Source organism: Scyliorhinus canicula, chromosome 8, assembly GCF_902713615.1.
Source record: "Scyliorhinus canicula chromosome 8, sScyCan1.1, whole genome shotgun sequence".
Taxonomy (NCBI): Eukaryota; Metazoa; Chordata; class Chondrichthyes; order Carcharhiniformes; family Scyliorhinidae; genus Scyliorhinus; species Scyliorhinus canicula.
This window is the reverse complement of record NC_052153.1, coordinates 2,090,210-2,113,910: the sequence shown is the minus strand read 5'-3', so window position 1 is coordinate 2,113,910 and position 23,701 is coordinate 2,090,210. Positions and strand designations below refer to the sequence as shown.

Here is a 23,701-nt window from a genome sequence, read left to right as displayed (position 1 = left end):
TATGGATCCATGATAAGGAGAAAGTTCTTCACAATCAGGATGATTCCCAGGATCATCAAAATATTCTTTGGTTCTCATATTTTTGTTCGGTACACATGGGCGCACCGAAGGGGCTGGTTTAGCACAGGGCTAAATTGCTGGCTTTGAAAGCAGACTCCGCACAGACAATACATGTTCATGTGAGTGTACACGGGGTGGAACAATGAGCATGTGTATCTACTCAGAGTGTTTGCAGTCCGTGTGGGCTTCAGTCAAAATCTAGTGCTGTAATCTAAAACATCTTGCATGTGAGGGACTGATGAATTAAAGTGAAATCTATTTCGTACCAAAATTTCTGGGCGATAAAAACATTTGTGACATTTTTAAAGTATACACTACAATAGAGAAGTTACAACTTAAAATTGGCATTTGATTTAAAATAGCTGCTCGGCAGCTGAAAGTTTCAATGTTGTTCCATTCTTGGCAATGCAGATGAAAAATGTTAGATTTCAACTGTTGGATTTTCAGAAAGGAATGAAGACATAACATATAGAATGTAATGGAATCCATAATTCACAATCTTCAATAAAACATCAGGCATTGGTTACATCTCACTTCATTCCCTGTGACATGTGTTGGTGGCAGGATTCCCTTACTGGAAGCAGCATGTGTTAGTTTTACTCGAAGGTGTGGGGTGATGGACTGGTCACTGACAATTCTTCGTGTAATGTCACTAATTCCAGCAGATTATTTTACGTCAGTTTTTACCAACATAATTTTTAAATTTGCCGATGGTGAGGTTCTTACATCTGTTAACCCAGATGTGTCAAAAACACAACATGCAGCTTGGAAACGTCTCCCACAGCAACTCACAGCAAAGAAGCACAGTTTGCAGAGTAGCCACGTTTAATCTCGGAGACACGGCAGCACGTTTGTGAAGAGTAAGATGTCACAACCAATGATTAGCTCAGGAACAAATAATCTATTGGTATTGGTTGATGGATAAATATTGGCCTCAGGGCAAAGGGGGAAGAGTCACCCTGACCTTCAAACGTTGCTGTGGGATCTTTTAAACCCCCTCAAAGGGGGGGGGGGGGGCAGCACGGTGGCACAGTGGTTAGCACTGCTGCCTCACGGCGCAGAGGTCCCAGGTTCAATCCTGGCTCTGGGTCACTGTCCATGTGGAGTTTGCACATTCTCCACGTGTCTGCATGGTTCCCCCCCCCCCCCCCCCCCCCCCGCCCCGCCCCCCACCCCAGCAACTCAAAGATCTGCAGGGTAAGTGGATTGGCCACGCTAAATTCCCCCAGAATTGGAAAAAATAAATTGGGTACTCTAAATTTGTTTTAAAAAACCCTCAAGAGGACAGATGTTGCCCTGGTTTTGCATCTCATCCACGAGACAATACCGTTAACCTTTAGGGCAGCATGGTAGCACAGTGGCTAGCACTACTGCTTCACAGCGCCAGGATCCCAGGTTTGATTCCCGGCTTGGGTCACTGTCTGTGCAGAGTCTGCACGTTCTCCCCGTGACTGCGTGAGTTTCCTCCGGGTGCTCTGGTTTCCTCCCACAAGTCCTGAAAGATGTGCTGTTAGGTGAATTGGACATTCTGACTTTTTCCTCAGTGTACCCGAACAGGCGCCGGAATGTGGCGACTAGGGGCTTTTCACAGTAACTTCATTGCAGTGTTAACGTAAGCCTATTTGTGACAATAAAAATAATTATTATTATAACACTGCAGCACTTCCTCAGTACTGACCCTCTGACAGTGCAGCACCCCCTCAGTACTGACCCTCTGACAGTACGGCACTCCCTCAGTACTGACCCTCTGACAGTGCAGCACTCCCTCAGTACTGACCCTCTGACAGTGCAGCACTCCCTCAGTACTGACCCTCCAACCAGTGCTTCCTCAGTACTGACCCTCTGACAGTGCAGCACTCCCTCAGTACTGACCCTCTGACAGTGCAGCACTCCCTCAGTACTGACCCTCTGACAGTGCAGCACCCCCTCAGTACTGACCCTCTGACAGTACGGCACTCCCTCAGTACTGACCCTCTGACAGTGCAGCACTCCCTCAGTACTGACCCTCTGACAGTACAGCACTCCCTCAGTACTGACCCTCTGACAGTGCGGCACTCCCTCAGTACTGACCCTCTGACAGTGCGGCACTCCCTCAGTACTGACCCTCTGACAGTGCAGCACTCCCTCAGTACTGACCCTCTGACAGTACAGCACTCCCTCAGTACTGACCCTCTGACAGTGCGGCACTCCCTCAGTACTGACCCTCTGACAGTGCGGCACTCCCTCAGTACTGACCCTCTGACAGTGCGGCACTCCCTCAGTACTGACCCTCTGACAGTGCGGCACTCCCTCAGTACTGACCCTCTGACAGTGCGGCACTCCCTCAGTACTGACCCTCTGACAGTGCAGCGCTCCCTCAGTACTGACCCTCTGACAGTGCAGCACTCCCTCAGTACTGACCCTCTGACAGTGCAGCGCTCCCTCAGTACTGACCCTCTGACTGTGCGGCACTCCCTCAGTACTGACCCTCTGACAGTGCAGCGCTCCCTCAGTACTGACCCTCTGACAGTGCAGCACTCCCTCAGTACTGACCCTCTGACAGTGCGGCACTCCCTCAGTACTGACCCTCTGACAGTGCGGCACTCCCTCAGTACTGACCCTCTGACAGTGCAGCACTCCCTCAGTACTGACCCTCTGACAGTGCGGCACTCCCTCAGTACTGGGCAGTGGGGCCCAGGTTGATAATAACTGCTAAACGAAACAAACTACACAGAGGGATATCGAGACGATGTTTTAAATAAATCAACACAGCACCCAGTGCGATCTGTAATGTGCTGCCCAAAAGTGGTGAAGCAAATTCACCAATAACTTCCATAGAAAAGCTGGATAAATAGTTGAAAGGAGGCGATTGTGGGTGCTGGGGTAAGAGCTGGGCGAGTGGGACTAACTAGATCGCTCTTTCAACGAGCCAGCACACGCAAGATCGGCAGAACGGCCTCCAATTGTGCCGTATGATTCCTGCGCATAGCTACGATTGAGAACTCATGGCAGAGTCCTGTACTTGGTGGCAGGAAGCTGCACGCGAATATAATTACAGCCATGGATTTGGCTGGTAGAACCTTTCTGGGAATAGTTTATTTTTGCTGAATAGTATCGATTTCTGGAATAATAGGTCAAAGTGGGAAAATGTAGCTTTAATTGATTAAAATACATCCCAAATATTTTGAAATGAAACAGGAATTGACGGAATAATGAATTGTATTTGCTCAACTGATGAGAGGAGCTTGTCTTAATCACAGATCTTAAACAGTTATATCCTGTGACATATTATGTTTGAGTTAAACAGATTACTTTGCAAAAAATCTCTTTATTAACAGCATTCGCTAAATAAGCTGTAAAACTTTAATCATCTTGTATTTTTCAGTGCTCTACTTCATTGGATCTGGGCAGAATGTCAGACAAAATATCCATGGCATTCATACTCGATGTCACAGATAAACTCAGGAATAGTGGGTCACTGAGAGGCTAATTAACTGGTCAGAGGGCTCAGGATCCAGAAATTGCATTTCTTCAAACTTTCTGGGGCTTTTACCCCAGTTTGTATCAATTCCTGCCCTGACAGTGACCACTACCGTCTGTTACGGTCGACTTTCACATCCATTGATCGCAATAAACCTTTACCGATCCGTACAATTATGCCCTATTATGTATTCTCATGTATTTTCTTGTATTTTCTTGAATTCTGTTTAATTCCCTTTTCTTCCCATGTACTGAATGATCTGTTGAGCTGCTTGCAGAAAAATACTTTTCACTGTACCTCGGTACACATGACAATAAACAAATCCAATCCAAGGAGTGATTACTTGAATCAAGCATCCATACGCTGGAATCTGGAAGGTTCAAGGGTGCTCCGATTGAGTTCTTCAGAAATTTGAAAAGGAATCGATGGGTTGGATAGAGAGAAATTCCTTCTGCCGATGGATGGAATGTAGGACAAGGTGGGGGGGATCCCCTAATGTCAGAGCATCCGTTCAGGAGGGGAGTAACAGTGGGCTAAGCAGCTGGTTTGTGATGCAGAACCAAAGGAGGTAGATGTAGTTCAAAGACAAATGGGCCACAAGCTCATTGAATATCAGAACGTGCTTGAAGGGGCACAATGACGTCCTGGTTTCCTATCATCCTTTGCAAGGAAGAGGGCAACATCACCACTGCAGGTTTGTGGAGAGACGGCACAGAGCCATCCACACTGGAAGCGTCAGATCCCTTCTCTCTCCATAGATGCTGTCAGACCTGCCGAGACTGTCCAGCATTTTCTGTGTCTGCTTTGGAGAGATGGCCTGTTTAAAGAACATGAAGTGGTGTGGTTTGGAGGGAGTTAACACTGCCAGTTTAACCACAGAGCGGGAGATAGATATATAGAGAAGAGACTGGCAAGCATAAAGTTTCAGGGTTGGAGGGCGACTATGTCAGGGAGGGTGATGTTGGAGGGGGCTCAATGGGGTAAATGTCCATGTTCACTGTGTTGGTTATGATCTGGAATGGAGTCCTTGGCAGTTCTAGAACCCCTTTTGCTTTTTATTCCATCAAAACGATCTCTGAATTTCATTGTGTTGATTTATTCGTTTGCTTTTCTTTTACAAGAGGTAAAATCTTTCCTTGAGTGACTGAGTCACGAATGTGAATCACAGCACTTTTGTCTGCTGACTGCAATAGCTATCGGAGGGAAGAAAGATTTTCTTCTAACCACTTACATGCTGACTGTCCGTCAGTGCAAGTACCATGGCAATGCCTCTTGGTATATTTACTGTGGCCGGGAAACATCCTCCATTAGTCAGTTGTCTGGATTGTTCTTAATTGGGAAAATTAATGCAGCTTCTTGTGTTTATCTAATTAACTGGTAACTAATATTTGAAGACTAGATTACGCCCTTTGTTTCTGATCAACATACTTGGGATTAAAATCTTTAAACTGCCCCTTGGTTGCGCCAGCGTCATTGCTGCAAGGGCAGGATGAGAGGGGGGGGGGGGGGGGGGGGGTGGGGTCATTTTTTTAAATTGCGAGAGCGTTAATCTCATTAACATTTAGGGGCTACTGTCAGCTCCGGGAGACTCAAATGTCTGAACTATCTCACCAACAAACACATCTCTGGATACATGCTCCATTTTCCTGTCGCAGAGAGAAATGGGCCAGACTTGTTAAGTTGCAGTTGCACAGACTCGATTTCCCCACCTCTTGATAATTGTGCAGCAAGCGACCCATTTCATCCTGGATCGGGAGCTGCCAGGCTATCACCCTCACGGCGACGTTCCTGCTCGGACCACATTCCCCATCTTCCCTTTCTCAACCGGGTATTCATTAAGAGTGGGACACGAGCTGATGTTATCCATTCCTTAGTCTGAAGCCACAGAGTTTATTCACACAGCTCCAGCTCAGTCCCAGCACAAAGCAGGGGCAATCCAGCAGGTCCCCCTAGTCCACATTCAGTTGTTGTGACAGACACACACATGGTCACGTTGATGGTTTATGAATGTAACTCCACTCACCGCCCCTTTCCTGAGGGGCAGTCCCTCGCCCACCTGGATTTGTTTTTTTATTTAGAGAAAGAGGTTTAGGCAGAGTGTCTGATGATGTTCGATTCACACCTGCCCATTTTCAATCCTGCTGATGTCAATTTTCTCCCCCTTTCTAAGTGCATCAAACTTGGTCATCAGTTATGGAACACACAATGTGCTGAACATGTTTAAATAGTTGTTTAAAGACTCTGCTCAGCATTTACAGACTCTCAGAATAACTAGACTATCTCACTATTAAAGGGAGTTTAGACTGTGGCTTAGGGAAATGTAATTTGAGGGTGGGGTTTGGAGAGGAGAGAGTTTATTCCACAGTCTAATCTGCAGGAGCTGTTCCGGAGTTTTGATGCTGACAGTGATTAGCAGGTGTGGAATGTGCATTCTCCCGTTCACTCAGATATCATTTATCTCGAGGCAAAGGATCACAACAATTAAAATAAAAACTGGAAGTGAATATATTGAAAGTTTGCATTGATTAAAGGAAAGTTCACTGGGGTATAGTGATCTCTTAAATTGGTGTTTATGTAATGAACTGTGTGTGGCCATCGGTCTCGAACTTCCGACAATAATTATCACCACAGTTTGGAAAGCGACTAGAAAGGAGCAAAAGTTCTCTTCACAATAGACTTTGGAACAGATCCAGAATCAAAATGATCTGTCGCGACACAGATTTCAGATGAATAATATTCATTAGAACAGCTCCAGCAACCTCGCATCAGCGTCCATAATGGTACCCGCAATCCCGCAACTTCAACTGCAACTCCACCAGCTCACAAAGGCATCTGCAACTTTGCAACAGCACCTACAACCTCACCCGCAACCCCACAACTTTGCAACGACGCCCGCAGCCGCAACCTCGCAACAGCACCCACATCACTTCAACTTCGGAACAGCGCGGAAACCTCAGCACGGCTAACTTGCAATGGCACCCACAACATCATCTGCTACTCCGCCCCTCGTAACAGGACCCGCAATCTTGTTAGATTCTGCAGCCTCGTAACAACACCCACAACCTGCAAACCCCCCAGCCTCAAATCAGCACCCACAGCTTCACCTGCAACCCTTCAACGGCAGCCACAACCCTCGTCTGCAACGGCAGCCACAACCCTCGTCTGCAACGGCAGCCACAACCCTCGTCTGCAACGGCAGCCACAACCCTCGTCTGCAACGGCAGCCACAACCCTCGTCTGCAACCTCGCAACGGCACCCACAACTTCGGAACAGGGCCCGCAGCCCAGGGGAGGCAGTGGCGTTGTGGGATTATTGCTAGATGAGTAAACCGGAGAACCAGCATCGTGCTCTGGGGTCCCGGGTTTGAATCCCCATCACCGCTGACGGTGAATTTTGAATTCAATTAAAAATCCGGAATTAAAAAGTCAAATGGTGACCATGAAACCATTGTCCATTGTCGTAAAAAACCCACCTGGTTCACTAATGTCCTTTAGGGAAGGGAATCTGCCGTCCTTACCCAGTCTGGCCTACATGTGACTCCAGACCCACAGCAATGTGGTTGATTCTTAAATGTCCTCAGAGATGGGCAACAAATGCTGGTCCAGCCAGCGACGCCACATCCTATGATTATTTAAAAAAAGCTTGCTCTGACATTTGACAAGACCATGGCTGATCTGATTGTGAACTCAGCTCTATTTTCAAGTTCCTACCACCCCACTCACAACTCCCTTGCTAATCAGGAATTTAGCTAACTCTGCTGTAAAAGGATGCAATGATTCCGGCCTCTCTGACGGATGGAAACACAAATGATCCTTAGAGGAAAAAAATGTCCTCTTCTCGGTGTTAAATGGGAGATTGAATGGGAAGGTGGCGAGGAATGGTGCTGTGACAGGAAGCTGGGAAGGTTAATGTTCGACAAAGATGGGAGGAAATGGATATTCTTCATTCAAACACATTCCGCCAATTCCTGAAAAGCTGAGAAAACATATAAGGCGCGGTTCAGCTAACTGGCGACAAAGTCCCATAGGGGGCACATTTAGCTGCGGGAAACACACGGCTATCTCACGTTGGATAAGGAGCCTCAGCACGTTACACGCGGCCAAGGCCACACAGAACCCTGTTTTGTCCACTCTGGCTCCACTCGCCAGAACTCCTCAATATAGCATGAGATTGGGAACGCATTGTGGGAGGGCGGAACCAGGATGGCGCGGGCACGGGCGCAGGGAAGATGGTGCGGGCGGCGCGAGGGTGGCACGGGTGGCGCCAGGGTGGCACGGGCGGCACCAGGGTGGCACGGGCAGAGCGAGGGTGGCACGGGCAGAGGGCGGATGGCACGGGCGGAGTGTGGGTGGCACGGGCGGCACGAGGGTGGCACAGGCAGAGCGAGGGTGGCACAGGCGGAGCGATGGTGGCACAGGCGGAGCCAGGGTGGCACGGGCAGAGTGAGGGTGGCACAGGCAGAGCGATGGTGGCACAGGCGGAGCGAGGGTGGCACAGGCGGAGCGAGGGTGGCACGGGCAGAGTGAGGGTGGCACAGGCAGAGCGATGGTGGCACAGGCGGAGCGAGGGTGGCACAGGCAGAGCGATGGTGGCACAGGCAGAGCCAGGGTGGCACGGGCAGAGTGAGGGTGGCACAGGCAGAGCGATGGTGGCACAGGCGGAGCGAGGGTGGCACAGGCAGAGCGATGGTGGCACAGGCGGAGCGAGGGTGGCACAGGCAGAGCGATGGTGGCACAGGCGGAGCGAGGGTGGCACGGGCAGAGCCAGGGTGGCACGGGCGGAGTGAGGGTGGCACAGGCAGAGTGAGGGTGGCACAGGCAGAGTGAGGGTGGCACGGGCGGAGTGAGGGTGGCACGGGCGGAGTGAGGGTGGCACGGGCGGAGCGAGGGTGGCACGGCAGAGCCAGGGTGGCACAGGCAGAGCCAGGGTGGCACAGGCAGAGCCAGGGTGGCACAGGCAGAGCCAGGGTGGCACAGGCAGAGCCAGGGTGGCACAGGCAGAGCGAGGGTGGCACGGGCGGAGTCAGGGTGGCACGGGCAGAGCGAGGGTGGCACGGGCGGAGTCAGGGTGGCACAGGCGGAGTGAGAGTGGCACGGGCGGAGGGCACAGGCGGAGGGCGGATGGCACGGGCGGAGCGAGGGTGGCACGGGCGGAGCGAGGGTGGCACGGGCAGAGTGAGGGTGGCACGGGCAGAGCGAGGGTGGCACGGGCAGAGCGAGGGTGGGACGGGCAGAGCGAGGGTGGGACGGGCAGAGCGAGGGTGGGACGGGCAGAGCGAGGGTGGGACGGGCAGAGCGAGGGTGGGACGGGCAGAGCGAGGGTGGGACGGGCAGAGCGAGGGTGGGACGGGCAGAGCGAGGGTGGGACGGGCAGAGCGAGGGTGGGACGGGCAGAGCGAGGGTGGGACGGGCAGAGCGAGGGTGGGACGGGCAGAGCGAGGGTGGGACGGGCAGAGCGAGGGTGGGACGGGCAGAGCGAGGGTGGGATGGGCAGAGCGAGGGTGGGACGGGCGGAGGGCGGATGGCACGGGCGCCCAGCCAACACAGCCAAGATGCATAGGAAGCAATGCCAGATGAAATGGTCAATGCCAGGTTGGCACTGCCAAGGTGCCAAACTGCCATTTTTTGTGCACTGATGATCGGGCTGAGGGAGCCTTGCATGGGTGTCGTGTGGGGTTGGGGGGGGGGGGGGGGGGGGGGGGGGGGGGGGGGGGGGGGGGGGGAGACACAACACACCCTCCTCACTCTGTCCGTACCTGAACGATCCTCACTCTGTCCGTACCTGAACAATCCTCACTCTGTCCGTACCTGATCAATCCTCACTCTGTCCGTACCTGAACGTTCCTCACTCTGTCCGTACCTGAACAATCCTCACTCTGTCCATACCTGAACAATCCTCACTCTGTCCGTACCTGTACAATCCTCACTCTGTCCGTACCTGAACAATCCTCACTCTGTCCGTACCTGAACAATCCTCACTCTGTCCGTACCTGAACGTTCCTCACTCTGTCCGTACCTGTACAATCCTCACTCTGTCCGTACCTGAACAATCCTCACTCTGTCCATACCTGAACAATCCTCACTCTGTCCGTACCTGTACAATCCTCACTCTGTCCGTACCTGAACGTTCCTCACTCTGTCCGTACCTGAACAATCCTCACTCTGTCCGTACCTGAACGTTCCTCACTCTGTCTAATCCTGAACAATCCTCACTCTGTCCGTACCTGAACAATCTTCACTCTGTCCGTACCTGAACAATCCTCACTCTGTCCGTACCTGAACGTTCCTCACTCTGTCCGTACCTGAACGTTCCTCACTCTGTCCGTACCTGAACAATCCTCACTCTGTCCGTACCTGAACAATCCTCACTCTGTCCGTACCTGAACAATCCTCACTCTGTCCGTACCTGAACAATCCTCACTCTGTCCGATCCTCACTCTGTTCGTACCTGAACAATCCTCACTCTGTCTAATCCTGAACAATCCTCACTCTGTCCGTACCTGAACAATCCTCACTCTGTCCGTACCTGAACGTTCCTCACTCTGTCCGTACCTGAACAATCCTCACTCTGTCTAATCCTGAACAATCCTCACTCTGTCCGTACCTGAACAATCCTCACTCTGTCCGTACCTGAACAATCCTCACTCTGTCCATACCTGAACAATCCTCACTCTGTCCGTACCTGTACAATCCTCACTCTGTCCGTACCTGAACAATCCTCACTCTGTCCGTACCTGAACAATCCTCACTCTGTCCGCACCTGTACAATCCTCACTCTGTCTAATCCTGAACAATCCTCTCTCTGTCCGTACCTGAACAATCCTCTCTCTGTCCGTACCTGTACAATCCTCACTCTGTTCGTACCTGAACGTTCCTCACTCTGTTCGTACCTGAACGTTCCTCACTCTGTCCGTACCTGAACAATCCTCACTCTGTCCGTACCTGAACAATCCTCACTCTGTCCGTACCTGAACAATCCTCACTCTGTCTAATCCTGAACAATCCTCACTCTGTCCGTACCTGAACAATCCTCACTCTGTCCGTACCTGAACAATCCTCACTCTGTCCGTACCTGAACGTTCCTCACTCTGTCCGTACCTGTACAATCCTCACTCTGTCCGCACCTGTACAATCCTCACTCTGTCTGTACCTGTACAATCCTCACTCTGTCTAATCCTGAACAATCCTCTCTCTGTCCGTACCTGAACAATCCTCTCTCTGTCCGTACCTGTACAATCCTCATTCTGTCTAATCCTGAACAATCCTCACTCTGTCCGTACCTGAACAATCCTCACTCTGTCCGTACCTGAACAATCCTCACTCTGTTCGTACCTGAACGTTCCTCACTCTGTTCGTACCTGAACGTTCCTCACTCTGTCCGTACCTGAACAATCCTCACTCTGTCCGTACCTGAACAATCCTCAATCTGTCTAATCCTGAACAATCCTCACTCTGTCCGTACCTGAACAATCCTCACTCTGTCCGTACCTGAACAATCCTCACTCTGTCCGCACCTGTACAATCCTCACTCTGTCCGTACCTGAACAATCCTCACTCTGTCCGTACCTGTACAATCCTCACTCTGTCTAATCCTGAACAATCCTCACTCTGTCCGTACCTGAACAATCCTCACTCTGTCCGTACCTGAACGTTCCTCACTCTGTCCGTACCTGAACGTTCCTCACTCTGTCTGTACCTGAACGTTCCTCACTCTGTCCGTACCTGAACGTTCCTCACTCTGTCCGTACCTGAACGTTCCTCACTCTGTCCGTACCTGTACAATCCTCTCTCTGTCCGTACCTGAACAATCCTCACTCTGTCCGTACCTGAACGTTCCTCACTCTGTCCGTACCTGAACAATCCTCACTCTGTCTAATCCTGAACAATCCTCACTCTGTCCGTACCTGAACAATCCTCACTCTGTCCGTACCTGAACAATCCTCACTCTGTCCGTACCTGAACAATCCTCACTCTGTCCATACCTGAACAATCCTCACTCTGTCCGTACCTGTACAATCCTCACTCTGTCCGTACCTGAACAATCCTCACTCTGTCCGTACCTGAACAATCCTCACTCTGTCCGTACCTGAACGTTCCTCACTCTGTCCGTACCTGTACAATCCTCACTCTGTCCGCACCTGTACAATCCTCACTCTGTCTGTACCTGTACAATCCTCACTCTGTCCGTACCTGTACAATCCTCTCTCTGTCCGTACCTGAACAATCCTCTCTCTGTCCGTACCTGTACAATCCTCACTCTGTCCGTACCTGAACGTTCCTCACTCTGTTCGTACCTGAACGTTCCTCACTCTGTCCGTACCTGAACAATCCTCACTCTGTCCGTAACCTGTACAATCCTCACTCTGTCTAATCCTGAACAATCCTCACTCTGTCTAATCCTGAACAATCCTCACTCTGTCCGTACCTGAACAATCCTCACTCTGTCCGATCCTCACTCTGTCCGTACCTGAACAATCCTCACTCTGTCTAATCCTGAACAATCCTCACTCTGTCCGTACCTGAACAATCCTCACTCTGTCCGTACCTGTACAATCCTCTCTCTGTCCGTACCTGAACAATCCTCACTCTGTCTAATCCTGAACAATCCTCACTCTGTCCGTACCTGAACAATCCTCACTCTGTCCGTACCTGAACGTTCCTCACTCTGTCCGTACCTGAACGTTCCTCACTCTGTCCGTACCTGAACGTTCCTCACTCTGTCCGTACCTGAACGTTGCTCACTCTGTCCGTACCTGAACGTTCCTCACTCTGTCCGTACCTGAACGTTCCTCACTCTGTCCGTACCTGAACGTTCCTCACTCTGTCCGTACCTGAACGTTCCTCACTCTGTCCGTATCTGAACGTTCCTCACTCTGTCCGTACCTGAACAATCCTCACTCTGTCCGTACCTGAACAATCCTCACTCTGTCCGTACCTGAACAATCCTCACTCTGTCCGTACCTGAACGTTCCTCACTCTGTCCGTACCTGAACGTTCCTCATTCTGTCCGTTCCTGAACGTTCCTCACTCTGTCCGTACCTGAACAATCCTCACTCTGTCCGTACCTGAACGTTCCTCACTCTGTCCGTACCTGAACGTTCCTCATTCTGTCCGTACCTGAACGTTCCTCACTCTGTCCGTACCTGAACGTTCCTCACTCTGTCCGTACCTGAACAATCCTCACTCTGTCCGTACCTGAACGTTCCTCACTCTGTCCGTACCTGAACGTTCCTCACTCTGTCCGTACCTGAACGTTCCTCACTCTGTCCGTACCTGAACGTTCCTCACTCTGTCCGTACCTGAACGTTCCTCACTCTGTCCGTACCTGAACGTTCCTCACTCTGTCCGTACCTGAACGTTCCTCACTCTGTCCGTACCTGAACAATCCTCACTCTGTCCGTACCTGAACAATCCTCACTCTGTCCGTACCTGAACAATCCTCACTCTGTCCGTACCTGAACATTCCTCACTCTGTCCGTACCTGAACAATCCTCACTCTGTCCGTACCTGAACAATCCTCACTCTGTCCGTACCTGAACAATCCTCACTCTGTCCGTACCTGAACAATCCTCACTCTGTCCGTACCTGAACAATCCTCACTCTGTCCGTACCTGAACAATCCTCACTCTGTCCGTACCTGAACAATCCTCACTCTGTCCGTACCTGAACAATCCTCACTCTGTCCGTACCTGAACAATCCTCACTCTGTCCGTACCTGAACAATCCTCACTCTGTTCGTACCTGAACAATCCTCACTCTGTTCGTACCTGAACAATCCTCACTCTGTTCGTATCTGAACAATCCTCACTCTGTTCGTATCTGAACAATCTCTGTTCGTGCCTGAAACATCTTCATTCTGTCCGAATATGTGAATCTATGAAAACGATTGCCGTGAGTACTGAAATGTGTTCTCAAAATGATAATTTGTGTATGAAGATCACCACTTTAAAAGTCATGGCGATTGCCAGGGTTTCCTGGGGACTTGTATTTGTTCCACCATCTTGGAGGTTCCTTGTTGGCTCCATGTGTTTCCAGACAGGCAGTCCCGCCTTCTCAAGTATGGAATTCCCAACAGTGCATTCCTGGCTTTGAAAGTTTGAGGTTCCCAAAAGTGCTGTGACTTTAGGAACATTTCAGAGGTCTGCTCGAGCTCATACCGCCCACACTATCTGACTTTCCAGTTCGATTTTGGCTTACAATTATCTATGTGACGAAGCAGTAACGTGACATTATTGTCTAAACCCAGTAATAAAATAAACAGAAAGCAGAAGACACAATGTCAAAGAAAGAAAATTCATGCCGAGTGTCGGTTATTGGACAGGAACAGACAGAACTGAAGGTTAGTTGGAATGGGTTGCATTTCACTAACAGCATCACGAGTTTTATTGTTTACCAGCAAGAGTTACACACGAACCAAAGCTGATTGGCCAAAGCAGAAAGCCATTTGATGAAGCAGATTAATGAATGGCTACACTGAAAATTCTCCCAAAAACTTTTCAAAAAGGATAGGAGTTGGGGATAAAAGTATTGATATTTTCAGACAAGATTTGTTCATTTTTCCAGAAGCTAGGGCAATGGAAGTACAGAAATCTATCAATTTGGAAATTATGGACTCAGAAATCTAGAGAACATCATATCGGAGTGTCAGATCCTGCCAGACAATTGCTGGATCCTTTCATTAGCCTGTCATTGGCTCATAGTGGCATCTCTCAGGCCCAAATCCTTGTTGAGCTGCAAGGTTCAGTGGAGGCAGAGGCAGTGTTGTAGTTGTATTGCCGCTTGACTAGTAATTCAGAGACACAGGACATGATCTGGGGACCTGGGTTCAAATCCCATCAGAGGGTGAAATTTGAATTCAATCAAAAAATCTGGGATTAAAAATCTAATGATGCTCATAAAATGATTATCGTAAAAACCCACCTGGTTCACTAAAGTCTTTTAGGGAAGGAAATCTGCCGTCCTTATCCGGTCTAGCCTACATGTGACTCCAGACCCACAGCAATGTGAATGATGCTTGAATGGCCTCTGAAATGGAGGGCAGTTAGAGATGGGCAATAGGTGTTGACCCAGCCAGCGATGCGCACATCCCATAAATTATTTTTTTAAATTTGGAGAGTGAAACAAAATCGTCCCAATAGAGAATGTTTCCCCCCTCCCCCACCCCCAGAATGTTTCCCTCCTCCCCCACCCCAATAGTTCCCTTGGAAAAGGGACTGCAGGAGAAAAGATTCTGCCCTTTGGACTTCCAAACATGATCTCTGCCTACATCACAAGATATCTCCACATGATCCTCTCAATTGGTTGGGTTCCCCAGGCGCCCCTTCGTTGACTAGGTCAGGCACCAATGAAGACCAGGCGGCAGGAACTCTCAACATGATGAGCCCCTCCTGATCTCACTCCCTGCTTGGTTGTTTTGCAAGGGGCTGACTGAGCCCATTTTTGGTTGGGATTCAGAGGGTCTGGATCCCAGTCCAGCTAACAGCAACTCGGAGACACCTGCACAAGAAAGAGCGTGAAAATCAGCCACAGATTCTGTGGTGGGTGGACAAGTTACATAGAGTATTAAAGCTGCATCTCTTCAACCTTCAAGGCAACAATCCCGGTTGTTGGTTGCAACATAATGAGTTGTGAGCAGTAACATGTGATCTTAATCTAGAAGGGATATTTCCTAGTCTACTTCAGAACTAAGGCTAGTAACCAGGTGTCGGAACAAGGGTAGCCATCCTCACCAGGTACCAGAACTGACCCTCTTTGCCACACTTTCTGCTCGCTCCTACCTGAAGGATGTATCCACGGACATAGTCTCGGAGAGTCCAGCCCAGGCCGTGCAGGATCTGAAGCACCTCCTCCTGTTTCAGCACACTGAAGAGACGGTCGAGAAGGATTTTGAGGCGCACAGGAACCGCCTGTGTCCCATATAACATCAGGCTGCTGATGTCAAACACCACGTTGGATTGAACGATCTCCACCTGAGTTGGATGGTAGAGGTGTTGGGTGCTGAGTTTGTCCAACGCTGTGGAAAAGAAACAACAAATTATATTTTAAAAAAAGAATCAGAAGGGTTTCGACAAAGTCGCACAGATTAGTGTGTAAAATTAAAGTGCATGGGATTAGGGGTAGTGTATTGAGATGGATAGAAAACTGGTTGGCAGAAAGAGTAGGAATTAACGGGTCGTTTTCAAATTGGTAGGCAGTGACTAGTGGGGTATCGCAGGGATCGGTGCTGGGACCCCAGCTATTCACAATATATATTAATGATTTAGATGATGGAACAAAATGTATTATCTCCAAATTTGCAGATGACACCAAGTTGGGTGGGAGGGTGAGCTGTGAGGAGGATGCAGAGATCCTTCAGCAAGATTTGGAAAAGTTGAATGAGTGAACAACTGCGAGGTTATCCATTTTGGTAGTAAAAATGGGAAGGCGGCCTATTATCCAAATGGCCATAAATTAGGAAACTGGTATGTGCAACGGGGCCTGGGTGTCCTTGTACACCTGTCACTGAAGGCAAACATTCAAATAACAGCAAGTGGTAAAGAAGGCAAATGATATAGAACATAGAACATAGAACAGTACAGCACAGAACAGGCCCTTCGACCCTCGATGTTGTGCCGAGCCATGATCACCCCACTCAAACCCACGTATCCACCCCATACCCGTAACCCAACAACCCCCCCCCCCCTTAACCTTACTTTTTAGGACACTACGGGCAATTTAGCATGGCCAATCCACCTAACCCGCACATCTTTGGACTGTGGGAGGAAACCGGAGCACCAGGAGGAAACCCACGCACACACGGGGAGGACGTGCAGACTCCACACAGACAGTGACCCAGCCGGGAATCGAACCTGGGATCCTGGAGCTGTGAAGCATTTATGCTAACCACCATGCTACCGTGCTGCCCATGTTGATCTTCATAGCAAAAGGATTCTAGTAAAGGAGCAGGGATGTCTTTCTGCAATTATACAGCCTTGGTGAGGCAGTTTTAGTCTCCTTATCTAAGAAATGACTTTCTTGCTACAGAGGGAGTGCAGCGAAGGTTTACCAGACGGATTCCTGGGATGGTGGGACTGATGTACGAGGAGATATTGACTTGGCTAGGATTGTATTTGCTGGAGTTCAGACGAATGATTCTTAGAAACCGATAAAATTCCAACAGGATGGACAGGGTCGATGCAGGAAGGATGTTCCCGATAGTGGAGGGTGTCCAGAACCAGGAGACACAGTCTGAGGATACGGGGTAGACCATTTAGGACAGAGATGGGGAAAAATCTCTTCACCCAGAAAGTGGTTGGCCTGTGGAATTAACTACCTCAGCAAGTACTTGAAGCCAAAACATTGGATGTTTTGAGGAAGCAGCTAGATATCACACTGGGGCGAAGGGGATCAAAGGATATGGGGAAGGCGGGATCAGGATATTGAATTGGATGATCAACCATGAAGAGAAGGCATGGCAGAGCAGGCTTGAAGGGTCGAATGGCCTACTCATGCTCCTATTTTTTAATGTCTCTATCATATAGCACAGGAGGAAGCCATTCAGTCCATTTGCCTGTGCTGGATCTGTGAAAATGCAATAAACAGGTGAGACAGAAGGGGAATAGCAATCTGGGATCCTTGCCCACAAAAAACTGCTGGAGGTAATAATTCAAAACTGAGATTGACAGATTTGACTTGGGTACGAGGATTAAGGCTTACAGAATGGAGATGGGTAAATGGAATTAAATTAATGGATAAGCCATGACTTAATTGAATGGAAGAACAGGCTCGAGGAGCTGAATGGATTCCCCTTGTTCCTATACATCTTAATTTAATAAATGCCACTCTGGGTCAATTCCTTCGCACATATACCTGGAGAAATGATCGCCCGGTTTTAGCACCAAAACTAACAAACAACAGCCAAGTGGATCAATCTCCTTCCACGCTGTTAATCTATTTTCCTCGCTCATTTATCATTCAGCCACATCTTGGGGCTGTACCGGCAGGGTGAGAATGCTCCAACCATCATGTCTCCTCAAGGTAATATCAGCGGGTTCTTACAGAGCCAGGGGCATCAGGCAGGGGACGTTGAGAGCAGGTGGTGCTGATGCTACAGGGGCATACCACCAGACACCTACGCCCATCACCCCGCTCCACCAGTCTTCTCACCTCCCAGAGCACCCGGTACTATTCAGGTCAATTCTTTTATACATGAATAATCTCACAGCTAAACATGAGCAATAACCAGCTGTATTTGGATCAATCCCTTAACATTGCTGAATATTCTCATTCTCTCTCACTCGTATATACTCTTTCAGTCATTTCAATAACAACATTTGCATTGATGTAGCACCTTTAACATCAAACATGCCCAGGTGCTTCACAGGAGGCTTGGCAAACAAACCTGGACAGTGAGCCACATTAGGGCAGCTGAAAGGTTATCCGAAATTTAAAATAGGAAATACCGAATAAACTCAGCAGGTCTGCAATATCTGTGGAGAGAGAAACAGAGTCAACGTTCCGAGTCCCTATAACTCTTCTTCAGAGCTAAAGAGAGGGGGCGATGTGATGGATTTTATATTATTTAAGAGGCGACGGAACAAAATAGAAGGTCAGGGATAGTTGGGAACGAGCTGAAATGTGACAAACATGTCAAGGGTACAAGACAAAGGGAGTGTTAAAGACTAAAGAAGGTGCTGACAGTGGCATAAAGATTAGAGAGCAGAATGTGTTACTGGTAGAACCAGGGTCAGCGCTCTGTGACAGAAACCCTCAGTAACAAGTGACCAATAGTGGGCGAAGGGTGGTGCCATTGGGACAAAAACATTGGACTAAGAATGGTGGTCAAGATGGAGCAGAGAGTCCACAGTCTGAGGTTGTTGAACTCAATGTTAAGTCCGGAAGGCTGTAACGTGCAAAATTGGAAGTCGAAATGCTGCCCCCCCCCCCCCCCCCCCAGTTTGTGTTGGGATTCGCTGGAACATTGTAGCCCCCCCCCCTCCCCAGTTTGTGTTGGGATTCGCTGGAACATTGTAGCCCCCCCCCCCCCCCCCCAGTTTGTGTTGGGATTCGCTGGAACATTGTAGCCCCCCCCCCCCCCCCCCAGTTTGTGTTGGGATTCGCTGGAACATTGTAGACCCCCCCCCCAGTTTGTGTTGGGATTCGCTGGAACATTGTAGCCCCCCCCAGTTTGTGTTGGGATTCGCTGGAACATTGTAGCCCCCCCCAGTTTGTGTTGGGATTCGCTGGAACATTGTAGCCCCCCCCAGTTTGTGTTGGGATTCGCTGGAACATTGTAGCCCCCCCCCCCCTCCCCAGTTTGTGTTGGGATTCGCTGGAACATTGTAGCCCCCCCCCCCCCCGTTTGTGTTGGGATTCGCTGGAACATTGTAGCCCCCCCCCCCCCAGTTTGTGTTGGGATTCGCTGGAACACTGTAGCCCCCCCCCCCCCCCCCAGTTTGTGTTGGGAGTCGCTGGAACATTGTAGCCCCCCCCCCCCCAGTTTGTGTTGGGATTCGCTGGAACATTGTAGCCCCCCCCCCCCCCCCCCAGTTTGTGTTGGGATTCGCTGGAACATTGTAGCCCCCCCCCAGTTTGTGCTGGGATTCGCTGGAACATTGTAGCCCCCCCCCCCCACCCCAGTTTGTGTTGGGATTCGCTGGAACATTGTAGCCCCCCCCAGTTTGTGTTGGGATTCGCTGGAACATTGTAGCCCCCCCCCAGTTTGTGTTGGGATTCGCTGGAACATTGTAGCCCCCCCCCAGTTTGTGTTGGGATTCGCTGGAACATTGTAGCCCCCCCCCCCCCCAGTTTGTGTTGGGATTCGCTGGAACATTGTAGCCCCCCCCCCAGTTTGTGTTGGGATTCGCTGGAACATTGTAGCCCCCCCCAGTTTGTGTTGGGATTCGCTGGAACATTGTAGCCCCCCCCCCCCCAGTTTGTGTTGGGATTCGCTGGAACATTGTAGCCCCCCCCCAGTTTGTGCTGGGATTCGCTGGAACATTGTAGCCCCCCCCCCAGTTTGTGCTGGGATTCGCTGGAACATTGTAGCCCCCCCCCCAGTTTGTGCTGGGATTCGCTGGAACATTGTAGCCCCCCCCCCAGTTTGTGCTGGGATTCGCTGGAACATTGTACCCCCCCCCCCCCCCCCCCCCCAGTTTGTGTTGGGATTCGCTGGAACATTGTAGCCCCCCCCCCCCCCCCCCCAGTTTGTGCTGGGATTCGCTGGAACATTGTAGCCCCCCCCCAGTTTGTGTTGGGATTCGCTGGAACATTGTAGCCCCCCCCCAGTTTGTGTTGGGATTCGCTGGAACATTGTAGCAGGCCGAGGATGGACCTGTGAACCCGAGAACAAGGTGCTGAGTTAAAGTGGCAGCCACAGGAAGGTTCACGTCATGCTTGCAGACTAAGCAATGGTATTCCGCAGCCACACAGTCACTCCACATTGGAAGCTGCGAATACAGTCGGCCAGATTGAAGGAGCTACAAGTGAAATGTTACTTAACCTGAAAGAAGCATTTGGGGCCTTGGACAGTGAGGCGAGAGGAGGTAAAGGGGCAGGTGTTACACCTGCGATTGCAAAGGAAAGTGCCGTGGGAAAGGGATGAGGAGTTGGGAGTGGTGAGGAGTGGACCAGAGTGTCATGGAGGGAGTGGTCGGTGTGGAATGCTGATGGGGTTGTTGGGGGGGGGGGGGGGGAGATTCCAGAGACAGTGCAAAAAAGATTTTTGTAACTGATAACAGAACTGCAAGATTATAACTATCAGGACGGACTGAACAGACCGGGGCCCCTCTCTCTCGAAAAGAGAAGATGGAGCGTGTGACCTGATAGGCATCTTTCATATTATGGAAGGGTTCAAAAGGGTAGACATGGAAAAGATATTTGCACTAGTAGGGAGTCATAAATTAGCAGTTATAATTAAGCTAGTCAATAATAAATAAAATAAGTAATTTAGCAAAACTCTTCACCCAGAGAGTGAGGAGAATGTGGAACTCATTACCGCACGAACAAAGAAAAGTACAGCACAGGAACAGGCCCTTCGGCCCTCCAAGCCTGTGCTAACCATGCTGCCCAACTAAACTAAAATCTTCTACACTTCCTGGGTCCATATCCCTCTATTCCCATCCTATTCATGTATTTGTCAAGATGCCCCTTAAACGTCACTATCGTCCCTGCTTCCACCACCTCCTCCGGCAGCGAGTTCCAGGCACCCACTACCCTCTATGTTAAAAACTTACCTCATACATCTACTCTAAACCTTGCCCCTCACACCTCAAATCTATGCCCCCTTGTAATTGACCTCTCTACCTTGGGAAAAAGCCTCTGACTATCCACTCTGTCTATGCCCCTCATAATTTTGTAGACCTCTATCAGGTCGCCCCTCAACCTCCTTTGTTCCAGTAAGAACAAACCAAGTTTATTCAACCGCTTCTCATAGCTATTGCCCTCCATACCAGGCAACATCCTGGTAAATCACTTCTGCACCCTCTCTAAAGCCTCCACATCCTTCTGGTAATGTGGCGACCAGAATTGAACACTGTACTCCAAGTGTGGCCTAACTAAGGTTCTATACAGCTGCAACATGACTTGCCAATTCTTATACTCAATGCCCTGGCCAATGAAGGCAAGCATGCCGTATGCCTTCTTGACTACCTTCTCCACCTGTGTTGCCCCTTTCAGTGACCTGTAGACCTTTACACCTACATCTCTCTGACTGTCAATACTCTTGAGGGTTCTACCATTCATTGTATATTCCCTACCTGTATTAGACTTTCCAAAACTCACATTTGTCCAAATTAAACTCCATCTGCCATCTCTCTGCCCAAGTCTCCAGATGATCTAAATCCTGCTGTATCCTCTGACAGTCCTTTTTAAAAAAAAAAATTTAGAGTACCCAATTATTGTTTCCAATTAAGGGGCAATTTAGAGTGGCCAATCTACCTATCCTGCACATCTTTTGGGTTGTGGGGGTGAAACCCACGCAGACACGGGGAGAATGTGCAAACTCCACACGGACAGTGACCCAGGGCCAGGATTCGAACCCGGGTCCTCAGCGCCGTAGGCAGCAATGCTAACCACTGTGCCACCGTGCTGCCCTACCTCTGACAGTCCTCATCGTTATCCGCAATTCCACCAACCTTTGTGGCATCCGAAAACTTACTAATCAGACCAGTTACATTTTCCTCCAAATCATTTATATATACTAAGAACAGCAAAGGTCCCAGCACCGAGCCCTGCGGAACATCACTAGTCACAGCCCTCCAATCAGAAAAGCCTTCCATTGCTACCCTCTGCCTTCTATGACCCAGCCAGTTCTGTATCCAACTTGCCAACTCACCTCTGATCCTGTGTGACTTCAACTTTTATACCAGTCTGCCGTGAGGGACCTTGTCAAAGGCCTTACTGAAGTCCATATGGACAACATCCACTGCCCGACCTGCATCAATAATCTTTGTGGCCTCCTCGAAAAACTGTATCAAGTTAGTGAGACACGACCTCCCCTTCACAAAACCATGCTGCCCCTTGCTTCCAAATGGGAGTAGATTCTGTCTCGAAGAATTCTCTCCAGTAATTTCCCTACCACTGACGTAAGGCTCACCGGCCTGTAGTTCCCTGGTTTATCCTTGCTACCCTTCTTAAACAAAGGAACAGCATTGGCTATTCTCCAGTCCTCCGGGACATCACCTGAAGACAGTGAGGATCCAAAGATTTCTGTCAAGGCCTCAGCAATTTCCTCTCTAGCCTCCTTCAGTATTCTGGGGTAGATCCCATCCAGCCCTGGGGACTTATCTACCTTAATATTTTTCAAAACGCCCAACACCTCTTGTTTTTGGATCTCAATGTGACCCAGGCTATCTACACACCCTTCTCCAGACTCAACATCCACCAATTCCTTCTCTTTGGTGAATTCTGATGCAAAGTATTCATTTAGTACCTCGCCCATTTCCTCTGGCTCCACACATAGATCCCCTTGCCTGTCCTTCAGTGGGCCAATCCTTTCTCTGCCTGCCCTCTTGCTTTTTATGTGTAAAAAGCCTTGGGATTTTCCTTAATCCTGTTTGCCAATGACTTTTCGCGACCCCTTCTAGCCCTCCTGACTCCTTGCTTAAGTTCCTTCCTACTTTCCTTATATTCCACACAGGCTTTGTCTGTTCCCAGCCTTCTAGCCCTGACAAATGCCTCCTTTTTCTTTTTTTTTTAAATTTAGAGTACCCAATTATTTTTTCCAATTAAGGGGCAATTTAGCATGGCCAATCCACCTATCCTGCACATCTTTTGGGTTGTGGGGGTGAAACCCACGCAGACACGGGGAGAATGTGCAAACTCCTCACGGACAGTGACCCAGAGCCGGGATTCGAACCCGGGTCCTCAGCGCCGTAGGCAGCAATGCTAACCACTGTGCCACAGTGCTGCCCTTCCTTTTTCTTTTTGACGAGGCCTACAATATCCCTCGTTATCCAAGGTTCCTAAAACATGCCATATTCATATTTATCCTTCTTCCTCACAGGAACATGCCGGACCTGAATTCCTATCAACTGACATTTGAAAGCCTCCCACATGCCAGATGTTGATTTACCCTCAAACATCCGCCCCCATTCTAGGTTCTTCAGTTGCTGCCGAATATTGTTGTTATTAGCCTTCCCCTGATTTAGCACATTCACCCTCAGACCATTGGCTGGATGAAGTGGATGAGGTGAATAGTCCGGATACATCTATGGGGAAGGTAGAGAAGCACGGGTGAGAAATGATACGATAGAGTGAGGTCATTTAGGGGCGGGAAGCAGCATGGCCAGCACGGTAGCACAGTGGTTAGCACTGTTGCTTACAGGGTCCCAGTTTTGATTCCCGGCTGGGTCAAAGTCTGTGCGGAGTCTGCACTTTCGCCCAGTGTCTGCGTTGGTTTCCTCCGGGTGCTCCAGTTTCCTCCCACACTCCAAAGATGTGCAGGTTAGCTGGATTGGCCACGCTAAATTGCCCTTAGTGTCCAAAAAATGTTAAGTGGGGGTTACTGGGTGACGGGGATAGGGTAGATAACGTGGGCTTCAGTAGGGTGCTCTTTGTAAGGGCCGGTGCAGACTCGATGGGTGGAATGGCCTCCTTCTGCACTGTAAATTCTATGAATCTATGAATAAGCATTGGCATAGACCAGTCAAGCTGATTGGCCATGTTGTAAGTTGGATGTGAAGGGCTGTTCTGAATCTTTGT

General features: G+C 49.7%; 1 protein-coding gene across 13 annotated transcripts in view; it reads right to left on the bottom strand.

The window, feature by feature from the left end:
* Positions 1-23,701, bottom strand: part of bnc2 (basonuclin 2) — a 604,271-nt gene that overhangs the window by 161,304 nt on the left and 419,266 nt on the right. For all 13 annotated transcript variants that reach the window (XM_038804002.1, XM_038804009.1, XM_038804007.1 and 10 more), the window contains one exon: positions 15,298-15,533. In XM_038804002.1, the coding sequence (XP_038659930.1) occupies positions 15,298-15,533 (236 nt within the window). The remainder of the gene's footprint in view (positions 1-15,297; positions 15,534-23,701) is intronic.